Source organism: Hydra vulgaris, chromosome 03 (assembly GCF_038396675.1).
Source record: "Hydra vulgaris chromosome 03, alternate assembly HydraT2T_AEP".
Classification (NCBI taxonomy): domain Eukaryota; kingdom Metazoa; phylum Cnidaria; class Hydrozoa; order Anthoathecata; family Hydridae; genus Hydra; species Hydra vulgaris.
In genome coordinates, this window is record NC_088922.1 from 61,138,542 (window position 1) to 61,152,969 (window position 14,428).

Genomic DNA, 14,428 nt, shown 5'->3' on the forward strand with positions numbered 1-14,428 from the left:
ATCAAACATATTTGGTCAAGATTCCAGGACAGTGTTTTACACAATCCTCGACCTCGTAATCGTGAACAGTTGATCAGACGTGTTGAACAGGAGTGGGCTGCCATTACGCAAGAAGAGTGTTTTCGCCTAGTAGAAAGCCTGCCAAGGAGAATTACCCAATGCATAGAAAGAAATGGACAAAATACTGATTACTGACTATTAACATATATTCTTTGTCTAATTAAATTGATATGACAGTAATAAAATGGTATGTGTTGAAATACCGTATTCTTAAACCGAGATATAGGGGGTCAGAAATTAAGTATACACCCTGTATATATATATATATATATATATATATATATATATATATATATATATATATATATATATATATATATATATATATATATATATATAAATATAAATATATATATATATATATAAATATATATATATATCTATATATATATATATATATATAAATATAAATATATATATATCTATATATATATATAAATATAAATATATATATTTATATATCTATATATATATATATATATATATATATATATATATATATATATATATATATATATATATATATATATATATATATAATTATTCAATTTATTCATTTTATCAATTTATAGATAGATTCTATCAGTTACAATATTTGTAAACCTAATTTATGTTCATAAACGTATTACGTAAAAGAACTTTACATTAGTGAAAAGAATTCCCTTAAACAAAAGCCTTTTCTCTTTTTATAAGAAAAAAATTTTTAAATTTCTTTTTGCTTATAATAATCTATGATATCTATGGTAAAGAGACTTATATTTTATGTAATGATTTAGTTAGCAGGCAATTAGAAAAAACTTCTTTAATAAAAAATGCAAAACTATTTTACATTTATTTCAAACTAATATTTACATTTTACATTTTGAATTTGTCCAAAACTAAATTTAATTTTATAAGATTATATTTAATTTAAAGTCTTTAAAAATTAAATTTTTTTTTATAAAACATTTCATTTCTTTAAAAAATTCTCAGTTGCTTTTTTTTTACTAATATTTTCTGAATAAATGTCACATAAATGATGTTAAAAGATAATTTAGTTATTCCATAAAAAAGTTTTTGTCTAACTGAATGTTTTTGATGTTTCCATTTTACAAAAAAGTTTTTGTAAAAATTTGTAAAAAATTAAAAATAAAATAGTTTTTGTTTAAACGATAAAATATTTTTGTTTAAACAATAAAACTTTTTAGTTTTTATTTAGTAATAGTAGTAGTAGTAGTAGTAGTAGTAGTAGTAGTAGTAGTAGTAGTAGTAGTAGTAGTAGTAGTAGTAGTAGTAGTAGTAGTAGTAGTAGTAGTAGTAGTAGTAATATGTATAACCTACAGGTTTTGGTAGTCTTATCGTCTTTATACTCTAATTTTATTCATATCAATATATAAAAATTCACATAGACACATAGTATGAAGTATAAGTTTGTACTTTATTGTTTTTCCTTTTTTTTTACGTATCCAAAAAAAAAAGTTTCAAAAATATTGAGAAAGTTATTAGTTTAAAGTTAAATTAGGACAAATAAAAGGAAAATAATTTCTAGATTTTTTTAGCAAAATATTTTCTAGATTTTTTGAATATGGCCCAGATGATCTCTGTTTTTTATGTTCTAATTAATAATATAGAATGCGTAAAACAAACTTTGATGCTTTTATTATTTTAGATTAATATTTTAGTTACTTTTCTTTTTATAGAATTCTTGAATAAAAAAAAGAACAAAAAAAAATCAATAGTTATCTTTTTGGGCGACTTTATTGCATCAAAGGAATATTTTTAGCCGCACTTCACAAAATTCGGTCATCTGGTACTGTTGAGCAACCACAAGTGTACACCTTTGATATATACAAAATATCCTACCCTCAGCTAATAACCCCTGCTAAAATTATTGTTTAGCTGGGGGCAGAGCCAGGGTTGTGAAAGACCTCTATTTGGCTGGGGCCAAGGCTCGGTTACTTCCTAGAACAGACATTAAGTTTCGATATCTTTGTTTTTTTTTTCATGTTGCAGCATTGCCAATTATGTAAGTTGTAATAATGATGTAATAATTTGAGATTGGTATAATGGAACAAAATGCTTTGAAAATGCAAAGTTCTGATTTTGATCAGCACTACATTCTTGATGCATTACAGGAATTGTTTCTCTGTGCAGTGGCCTTGCTTGTCAAGGTTTTTTGTTAAGCATTTTCAAAATTTACTATGTAATAGACCTAAAATGATTGTTTTTCCTCTTCTTTTTTTTCTATACAAGCAATCTAAATACTGCATCACTTTTTGTTTTAAACTTAAGAAAGTCCAATATGTATGAATCAAAAAATGCAATGTAAGGAGAGTATTCATAAGCATGTATTAATATTACTAATTATTAGCACAGAAAAAAAACAAGTATATGTTTTAAGAGACATCTTTAAAGATTTTGATAACAAAATTGAATTAAAAACCTTTTTATATGAATTCATTCCCTTATTAGAAGATGACTTTTTATAATATTTCAAGGGAGTAAATATACCCTTGCTATCAATCATATTAAAAAAAACCTGTTAAAGCAAAAACAAAAACAAAAGAAACAATTCAGTGCCTCTGACACAAATATTAAAACATTGGTTTGTCAAAAGGTAAGACAACATTCATGATTTCCAAGCTTCTACCACTTAAGCCATATAAGCTTCTACCACTTAAGCCATGTAAGCTTCTACCACTTAAGCCATATAAGCTTCTACCACTTAAGCCATATAAGCTTCTACCACTTAAGCCATATAAGCTTCTACCACTTAAGCCATATAAGCTTCTACCACTTAAGCCATATAAGCTTCTACCACTTAAGCCATATAAGCTTCTACCACTTAAGCCATATAAGCTTCTACCACTTAAGCCATATAAGCTTCTACCACTTAAGCCATATAAGCTTCTAGCACTTAAGCCATATAAGCTTCTACCACTTAAGCCATATAAGTTTCTTCCACTTAAGCCATATAAGCTTCTACCACTTAAGCCATATAAGCTTCTTCCACTAATATTCCTGTAAAATTATTAATAACTAGAAAACTAAAAAGATTCAAAGAATTGCCATGGTAACCATGGTATTATTACCTTGAATAATAAAAACACTCTTAAGTAGCTAATAAATTCAACAGAAATTGGACAACATTTTTTTGTATCTCCAACAGCAGTGTTGGAGATACAAAAAAATGTCCACTTTTGCTTTTCTTATAAGTACATTTGTTTTAAAGATTTTGAATATAATTTTAAAGGAGATATATTAAAGTCTTCAAGGTCTTTGTTGATCTTCTTTCTTGTTACTTTAAATGATCATAGTAGAAATATTTGTCTTGTTCTACTTTGCTTTTTTTCTCTTATGTAATTTTTCTGGCGTTCTTTTGTTTGCATGATTTCTTTTTATTTTGTTTACAAGGTTTGCTTTTATTTTGGTTTCTTTTTGTTTTTTCCAAGAAGTGAAACTACATCTAATTTTTGTGACTCTTACTGTTACTACATCATAGTTTTTAAAATTAAAAACTAAATAACAAATAAACATACTAAACATACTAAATAACAAATAAACTAAATAACAAATAAACCTGCCATAAAAAATTTTATAAAACCTAGAAAATGTGGGTTTTTTAGAGATTTTTTCAACTGATTATTTTTTTTTAATCTGTTTAATAATTAATCAATTGTTATATTACTGCACAATATTGTTGATATAATTTGATTGCTCAACATTCTTGTTGGAAATGCATCACAATCCTTTAGTTTAAACCAATTACAAAAGCAAGACACAAAAGCAGGATAAAGAAGCTGCAAGATAAAGAAGAAAACTGCAAGATAAAGAAGAAAACTGCAAGATAAACAACTGGATAGATAAGATACAACTGCAAGATAAAGAAGTCATTCTTCTGCTTAATCTTCACTTTCAATTGTTTTTTATTTATATAAAAATTTATATAGTATATAGTTGCGAAAATCAATTTTTTGCATTTTTTATTTTTAATCAAAAAATATATATTTATATGGAAACTCTATAGATAATAAACACTAAATCTAAAACAACACCAAATAATTTGAGTTTTGTTTGATCTATATTTAAAACAAAACCCAATATTTTTAGTTGGGTTTGACTGTAAGCTTTTTAATTTGAGCTTGATTTTTTAAATTTTTTTTGGTATATCATGATTGTTTCAATTTTTATTTATGTATACAGGGTATTGTTTGGTTATGATGGTTCAACTTTTGACTTAAAAGTTGTTAATGATGGAGGTATTTTTATTGTTTTAATTGAAAAAATATATAAATATATATTTATATAAGTTTATATTTTTAAAAGTTAATACTTTAATTTTTATTACATTTTAACTTTTTAGAAGATGGTTTGGAAGAGCTCGTTGATGATTTAAGCGGAGGAAAAATGTTATATGCTGGTTTAAGAGTCATTGATCCAAATACAAATTTACCTAAAATAGTCTTTATTAATTGGGTAAGACAAAACAAATGTTAGTTATTCAATTAATATTAAAAAGTAATTTTCAAGATTTGTTTAATTTTTTTAAATATATATTAAATATAAATTTTTATATGTTTTTTAATATATATATTAAATTATATTATTTTTTTAAATTATATATTTTTTATTATATATATTAAATATTTATATATAGCAAGGTGAAGGAGTTCCCTCTTCAGTAAAAGGTAAATGTGCAAACCATCTTCGTGACATTACTGGACTTTTTCGTGTAAGTAGTTGAAGCTAAACTTTAAAAAAATAGATATGTGTTTATGTACTATGTGGGGTTTTAAAAAAAGTAAACAAGTATGAAAAAAATTGGTTAAAAGATTTAATGCCATTTTAAGTCTTTTACAAAACAAGAAAACTTATTAATAGAGATTAGCTTTGAATATTTTGTTTAATAGTTTAATATTTTTAAATTCTAAGTTTTCAAATTAATTCAAGAATTCGATTGTATGATTATAAAATAATTCATGATAAGAATTTTGATGCTTTATATCATATATATTTAGAGTTTGTAGTTGTTTTTTTTTAATGATAGTTCACCTCCCCAAGCCTGAGAAGGCCACTACTCAAGGAGGCTACTTTAGTTTTGATTACAACTCTCTCTCAACTCTATAATTCCAAAACACAAACCTTGACAAACAAGGCCACTGTGCGGAGAAACAAGCTGAGTACAGTACTACCAGGGACATGGTGGGGAATGAATTCAGAACTTCTCACTTATGTTTTAATTAATACCATTTCTATTTTACCGCAATTTATATTACCCAATACCGCATTTATATATATATATATATATATATATATATATATATATATATATATATATATATATATATATATATATATATATATACAGTGGCGGCACAAAGTAAGGACAAATCCGACAGAATATAGCATTTTTTACATTTAAGAGGTTCTAACGAAAGAAATTTTAAGAGATGTGTGTTTTCTTATCTAAATTATTGAGCACTACATACAGAGTGAACACATGTAAAATAAACATTTTTTTATAATTATTTGGTATGGTTTAATCACACACCTCATACGGCTAGGCATTGAGGCAAAAAGACCATCGATTGTTGTCTGTGGGATATTGTTCCACGCACCTTGTAACAATACCCACAGGTCATCCAAATTGGATGGTTTTTTTCCCTCAATGCTCTTAGACATGACACTCCATAAATTCTCGATGGGGTTCATGTCTGAGCAGGCCAGTCGAGCACATCCACTTCATTTTGACGAAGGAAACTGGTTACCTTCTTTGCTTTATGACATGGCGCATTGTCATGCTGGAAGATAAACCGATTTTCTTGTCCAAACAGAGTATCAGCAGATGGTAGCATTGAGTCCTGAAGCACTCCAATGTATTGGTCTTGGTTCATGGACCCAATGCACCGATACAACTGCCCTACCCCATGTCCAGACATGCACCCCTAAATCATAACACTACCACCGCCATGCTTCACAGTTGGTGCAATACAGTCTTTTTTAAACTTTTCACCAACTCTTCTTCTAACAATCAGTCTCTTTACCCCACAGAATAGTTGAAATAAACTTTCATCGGAAAAAATAACGTTTTTCCAGTCCTTGAAAGTCCAGTCTTTGTGCTCCCTGGCAAAGACCAACCGTCGCCGGACATTGGCGGCAGAGAGCAAAAGTTTCTTTGCTGCCACACACCCTCTTAATCCGGCCTTTTGTAGTCTCTTCCGCACATTTCTGGAGGCCAAATTAACTCCATGTTCCTCCGACAGTCTCCGGCTTAGTTGTAGTGCAGTCAGGCGAAGATCCTGAAGTGATATGCGGACCAGCACCCGATCGGTAAGAGCCGTAGTCTTCTTTGGCCTTCCGGAACGTGCCTTGTCTGCTGTAGAACCTGAATTCTGATATTTCTTAACAATTTTCCTGATGCCGCTTGCAGTAGAACCAAGAATTGTTGCAATTTTACTATAATTTTCACCATTTTCTGCCATGAAAACAGCACGGAGGCGCTCTTCCTGGGACAAGCGACGATATTTTATCATTTTTTCTACAACAAAAAATACTGATATTAGATCATTAAATTAAACTAAAACAGACAAAATAATATTAATACTGATAGTGAAGCTGTCAAAATGGAAGCAGATGCTAATAAAACACAAAAAAATTGGCTTAAGTAAAAAAGCTTGGTGGAGAATACCTTAAAACTCAATAGTTACCCTTGACTGCTGGTTCTCAGTAACCATATCAGGCTTTAGATGACCTTAAATGACCTTAAATGGTATATACTGACTCAATATGTGATTGGTAATACAATGAACACATATTTTCTACCAATTAATAATGATGACATTAATATCTCAATGAAGGCACTGCGCTTACCTTTACTGTCTTGTTTCCTATGCTTAAAATATGATAAACAACTTTCCAATGTGTTATATTAATTTATCTAAAAAAACATGTGCTTGTTGCTAAGGTAAACAGGAAGTGCAAAGATTTTGATGTGTCAACACAACAGAGATCAATAATTGTAGTTATGACGCTTTCATCTGGTAATTATTTGGACAAAAGTTGCAGTGATTGGATTTCTGCTGTATTTATCCTTACTTTGTGCCGCCACTGTATATATATATACATATATATATATATATATATATATATATATATATATATATATATATATATATATATATATATATATATATATATATATATATATATATATATATATATATATATATATATATTCATACACACACACACACACACACACACACACACACACACACACACACACACACACACACACACACACACACACACACACACAAATGTCTAAGGGATGTCTGCTACGTCGTTGGACGTACCCAAAAAAATTTAAAAGTTTTCAACATGATTATATTGTTGAAAAAAGTTTTACTACATGTTACTATTACTATTATTACTTAAACTAATTATGCATGGTTAATTATCTGAAACAGTTGGGAATAAATTAAAAACCGGAAAACATAATAGTATTTCAGTTTCATAATTTTGCGATTGTTTAAAAATAATAATTACAATATTTTGATGGAGGTTAAACTAACTTTTGAGTTAAATAACTTAATTAGAAACTTGAATTGACATTATTGACCTTATTTTATTTTGTTATATAAAACTTTATTTTTTAAATTTTTTCTTTCATTAGTTTAAAAAAAATCAAAATGATTATTTTAGTTAAAACAAATTTTGGACTCCCCTTTTTACATACACCCTGAGTAAAGTTTTTAAAAAGTTTAATTGTTTAACTATTATCAGGAGGTAAAACTAGTTAGTAACAACAAGTATATATCAAAATATATCAATGGACACCCCCAGTTTTATTACACTAGACTGTGTATCATTTTAATAACTTGCATTTTAAATAATAAATAAAGAGAAAAAAAGTTAAATTAAAATTCGGACTTCCTCTATAACATAGACCCTGCTTAATTGGAGTTTTATCAAATTTATTTAATTACAAATTTTATTAAACATAAAATATGGCTGTTGGTTAATTCAAAATGTCGCTTAGTTCACAAGTTTATATAGCATTTCAAAGAAAAAGTTAGTCCATTACAGAAAAACATCATTTCCTTTAGGCAACCAAATATTATAATAATTGTGTAGAATTTTTTGGTATCATGATATTCTTTGGGTACAAGAAAGGAAGACAGAAAATTATTAAAAGAAGAAGCTGGTTATAATTGCATCGATAAAAACTAGTATTTGTTCATTTGTTTTCTTTGATAATCAAATATTGGGGCAAAAAATTATAATGTCTATATCCAGGTTTTAGACTTATTAAGTAGAAATTTTTATTCAGCCATATTGTTTATCCTTTATGAGAATCATAATAGGAACTATGATGAACAACTTGAAGAAAAAACTTGTTTATTTAGCGTTTTAATAAAAGCAAAAACTGATTTTTCTTTAAATGTTATGAAATGTGAAATCTTGGCATGGATACTTTATAAAAGTTTTTTATTCCTGTGGTACTTAATAAAAGTTTTTTATTCTCTGTCCAAAAAATGTCATAAAATATTAATAAATTATTTAATCTGCTACTGCTTCTTCTACTGAATAACAAGTTTTGATTTTATTGTTGCACTGTGTATAACAAGACATGTTTTTAGTTTAACTTTTTTAATTACACGATTGTGCAAGCAAGTAATAATAATAGTTTATAGTTCAAATCTTATTCAAGCATTAAAAGATTTTGTCTCTATACTTAGAAATATTATTAATCAACACCTCTAAATATGCTTTGAACAAGCCTAAAAATTGCATTTCAAATTATTTTAAATTGGTTATCACTTGTTTCTTTGCTAGACCAGGTGAGTACTAAGTTTAACACAATGTTATATATATAATTAGGCTTAGTTTACAGGGTTTGTGGTAGGGTTATAAGAATAAGGACAGATTATTTGATTTTTCAATGGGAGCATTTGATGGTGCAAAAGTATGTGAACTTTTGGGAGTTTACCTTTTGTTTCAAATTGAACAGTTTTATAATAAAAATGATTTTGGATTATACCTTGATTTTGGATTAGCAATTTTTAAAAACATAAGTGGACCCCAAATGAACAACATTTTGTAGATATATTTAAATGAAATGATCTCACTATATCAATACAGTGCAACATGAAAGATATAAATTACCTTGATATATTAAATCTCAATGACCATACTTTTCAATCATATTCCAAGCCCAGAAATTCTTTAAACTATATTCACTCTGATTCAAACCACCTGCCCATTATTTATAACAGCTTCTGCATTCAATCAAGTTCAGATTGTCTGCAAATTGGTTAAAGTTTGAGTAAACTGAGTAAAAATTTTTTTCAAAGATCTACACCTAAGTACAATGATGCACTGTTAAAATCTGACTTTAATTACAAAATTTCATACTACCCTAATTTAAATTTACCTCACACAAAGTAGTGTAAACGCAACATCATTACGTTTAACCTTCTTTTCAGTAAAGATGTCAGCACTAATGTAGGAAAAACCTTTTTAACCTTAATTAATAAACAAATTTTTAATAGAAACACGATAGAAGTAAGTTACAGCTGTATGCCAAATATGAAATCTATTTTGAATGCACACGATTGTCACTTTATAAACAACAATAAAATTTAACCTAAAACCAATTGCAACTGCCTTAAAAAGAATACCTGGCTGTTATCAAACCAATACCTAACAAACAACATTGTGTGCTAAGTTAATGTAAGTTCTAATAATCCTGCTCACACTTCTATCAATAAATTTTACATAAGCAAAACAAGATTTAAAATTAGATGTACCAACTGTATAAAATCCTTTAATATTCCTAAGTAAAAAAAAGGGACACTGAACTATCAAAGAAAAATCAGAAATTAATAGATGCAAATTTAAACCCAGTTGTCAAATGGAAAATAATTAAATAGTGCAACTCATAAATCTATCATGAAATTGTAAATTATGCTCTAAATTATGCATAAATGAAAAATTTAAAATTCTATTTTTCAAAAATCTAAATCTATTAAATGATATCTAAGTGGAGGCATAGAAACATATCTGTTCTTGCCCAATTGGTGATTAACCAATTTTCTAATTTAATTTGTTTTGACCTCAGAATTCATTCTTTGCTTTGTTATTGTTTTTTTGTATTTTTTTCTTGATTTAGAAAATAGATATTACTGATGATGAAACTTTAAGTTTCATCACGATGTTGTATTTTTTCATGTATTCTAATAATAGTAATAACAATAATAATAATAATAATAATAATAATAATAATAATAATAATAATAATAATAATAATAATAATAATAACAACATTAATAATTATATATATATAAACCTATACTTATAAAGGTAGATTTAAATCTTCATTTGGCAACTTTTTTTGCTTAATTTATTCCATATGGCTGTTTCAAAAAAAAGAAAAGAGAAAAAGCAAAAAATAATTAAAAAAATTCAGTACGACGTCAGACTGCCGTCATGCTGAATCTGATGTCATACTGAAATAGCCAGTTAATGCATTCTTGTTTTGTTGTCAGACGACAAAACAAGTTTTTTTGTTTGTTTGTTTTTTATTTTTATTTTTTAAAAAAAGAAAAAAAAAGAAAATTAATAAATAAGTTAAATAAATAATAAAAAAGTATTTAAAATCAAATACCTCTTTCAAACAACAAAAAATTTCAAAAATTAAAATGTTAATAAACAAATTTCTTTAGATAATCTGTAAACTTGTTTAAATAAATAAAAAATTGTTTTTATTTCATTTGATTTTGTTATTGATAGGATTAGGATCAAATGAAATTAAAACTATTGTTGTGTATTGTTTTGTATGCATAACAAGGATAATGTCAGTTTTTGTTTGTCAACAGTAAACTCTTGTTTATTGTTTCATTTTATATTTACTACACTTTACTTGAATTTTTAGTATTTTTCTACTTAGAGACTCTTTATTTTCCACTGGACATCTGCCCTTTTGTATTTTTATCTCACTCTGCCACACTTTTTTTAACTTTTAAGAAAATTTGTTAAAGAATAAACAAAACAAATGTTCCACTTTTGTTTTGCTTTTTTAAGATCTTGTGTTTAGTAAATCTTTGATTAAATGGAATATTTTTTTCAAAATCATTTTTTTTTTTTTTACATATTTTTAAATACAGTTATTATTTTTAGTTGGTGATCTTTTAAAAGCATTTTTAAAAATTTACTTATCACTGGCCCAATTACTTTATTTGTAATTATTTTTAAATACAAAGTATTAATGTCTTTAATTAAGTATATCAATAAAGATCATTCAGATTATTCTTTGGACTTTTTATTCTTTTGCATTATGTAACATATGCAACATTGCATGGAGTAAATTTCAAACTTGGACATATTTATGCTTATATCAAATACTGACATTTTTTCAAAAAATTAATTGCAGTGATTGGACCCTGGGAAATAAATTACAAACTTATTGCCCACCTAACCTTATTTGGGTTAGGTAATAAGTTAATAAGTTTTTTTATACTGTTTTTTATACTAAAACTAATTGTCAAAGTTTGTACACCTTGTAAACTTTCCACCCTTCTTAAAATATTGAAAAACTACTATGTAGATTTTACCCCTAAAATGGGTAAAATCTACATGGTCATAACATTTGTAAATTGTTGTTTTTTTTAACCATTATTTTTAAACAATATTCGTAGTCATTATTACTTTTTTTAATGAAATCTTTAATTTGAATTTGATTAAATAATATTTATGTTAATATTAAAATACAATTATGAATATTTTTAAACAGTCTTTATAAACCTTTCATCTTTGCTTTTACTGCTTATTTTGCTACTAAGTTGTTTGGTGAGAAAATAAACAAGTGAATATGTGATACATTCATATTTAGTATATGTTTAATATATGTTTAAAAGTTTAATCTTTTTCTTTAAATACTTACCACAACTTTGGTATGCCATGTAAGTTTTGTACCACAACTTTAGTATGTTTTGCTTACTGAACTGTTTCATAGAAGAGTTTATCAAGGTGAACAACATTAAAGATTATTTTAAAATAAAAGCTATCAAACCTGTAAAAACAATACACCATCAATGTTTTAAATCTTTAAGTAAAAATAAGTAAAATATTACAAAAATTCAATGTTATAAAAACAAAAGTCACTCTCAGATTAACTTCCTGCAGAATATATGACAACCTCAATGTAAAGCTTTGTTTTAACTATCAAAGCTTTGAACATTATGTGAGTTAATGCAAAAATATGATAAAAAAATGCAAAAATAAGATCCAATAAATTGCTAAATGTAGCAAAAAATACACTTATTTTTACTTTTTGATGTATAAAAACTGTGTTAGCTGTGTTTTAGATGGACATAATGCTCATTTTGACAATGGAATGTTTACTCTATTAATAATAAACTCCCAGATGTAATCAAAAATTTACTAGACAGGAATCCTGTTTTTATTACCAAAATATGCATGACTTCTAGAAATATAATATAAATATAAAATTAATAAAAATAATGCAACAGAAATGAAAAATGTTATGGGAATGTTTTGCGTCACAAAATAAGATAAAAAAAAGGAAAATTACAAAATTATCATGTTATTTGGAGTAAAATTTTCTCCAGATGATCTGCAGTATTGATTGTCAATCCATATTTCTAGATTCTAGGGATAATAAAGACCAACAATAAAAAAGTTAGACTGCCAATGATACTAAAAACTTTCAAAATTATAAACCAGTTTCTAATTTAGTATTCACTACCTAACTAAGAGAAAGAATAGTTTTAAATCGTCTTGATTTACACTTGACAACTAACAATCCTCATACAAAATATCAATATGGATAAAAAAACATCATTCAACAGAACATTTTTACTTAAGCTTACCAATGATATATATATATATATATATATATATATATATATATATATATATATATATATATATATATATATACATATATATATATATATATATATATATATATATATATATATATATACATATATATATATATATATATATATATATATATATATATATATATATATATATATATATATATATATATATATATATATATGAACTTTTTAACAAACAAATTTACCTTAAGTTCTAATGTTACTTGACGTAGATGCTGCGTTTGACACTGAATTAACATTTTTAGTTAACTGTATTCAAAAAGCTAAAATCTGTAACTCATATTTCATTAACCAAAATCTAAAATATGCTGCACCACAAGGTTCAAAACTCTTTAGTATCTTTTTGAGACCACTATACAAATATCTGAACATAATCAATGTTAAAACTTTTAGATGCTCAGATGATAATCAAACTTTTTTTTTTTTAGTTGCTAAAAGAAGTTTTATCACAGAACACCGTAGAGTTACATTTAAATAAGGAAGTTTACGGCTCTTTCCTTACCAGTGATGCATGTATGGTCCAAGCTGGCTTCAAACCACACACTTTAGTTCTGAAGCTGGAACTCTAATCACTACACCACAGCTGTTTATTCTAAATATTACTCTAAAAACCTTTCTTCATTTCAATGTAGTGCACTAGTTTATAGAAAACAAAATGCAGTTATCATTTTGGTAATCAAGCATTGTCTCACTATGGTCCAAAACTTTGGAATATACTTCCAAATATCATTCATAACAAAAAAAAACACAGCTATTTATAAGAAAAGCTAAAATCATATTTAATGGTTAATGGCAAACTATTTCACCAAAAGTCTTGAAAATTGAAACTTTTAATTATATAATAATTTATTGGGTAAACCTATGTATTTATTTTTTTCATGTTAACTTTAAACATTGAAGTTTATGTTTACATTTATATATTTAGAATCATAATAATTTAATTTAGCTTATGGTGAATTATAAAATTTATTCACCATTGACAATTTGAATTTTTTTTTTAACAAGTAGTGTTTTAAGACAAAATAAATTTGTTTAATGTGTAGTTTGAAAACTAAAGAAATTTTATATTAAACAGAAGCAGCGCTAGGAAAAAATCACACCTAGAATAATTCAATTAATATCAATTCAAAGAATATTCTTTATCACAGATTCAAAAACTAGATGGAATAGCATATTAACAATGTTCAAGCATTTTTACAAATTAAAATCATGCAATCAAAAATCAGATATTGATTTAAAATAAATATAAATTTTACTTATTTTGAAACAGTTTCAGATGCTATCACAGCACCTTTGTTGAAAAAATTAGCATTTGAGTCACTTTGATGCAAGATAACCAAGTTAATTTCTGCTGGTGCAATGATTATATTTGACAATCTAAATGAATTTAAGTTTTCACAGAGCAATGAACTTCTTAAACCGTTAAAAGAACATGTCATTGCATGAAGAATGAAGTTGTC

General features: G+C 26.1%; 1 protein-coding gene across 3 annotated transcripts in view; it reads left to right on the top strand.

The window, feature by feature from the left end:
• LOC100203856 (drebrin-like protein B) overlaps nt 1-14,428 on the top strand; it is a 66,112-nt gene that overhangs the window by 19,533 nt on the left and 32,151 nt on the right. For all 3 annotated transcript variants that reach the window (XM_065793907.1, XM_065793908.1, XM_065793909.1), the window contains exons 3-5: nt 4,243-4,298; nt 4,403-4,515; nt 4,697-4,771. In XM_065793907.1, coding sequence (XP_065649979.1) covers nt 4,243-4,298; nt 4,403-4,515; nt 4,697-4,771 — 244 coding nt within the window. The remainder of the gene's footprint in view (nt 1-4,242; nt 4,299-4,402; nt 4,516-4,696; nt 4,772-14,428) is intronic.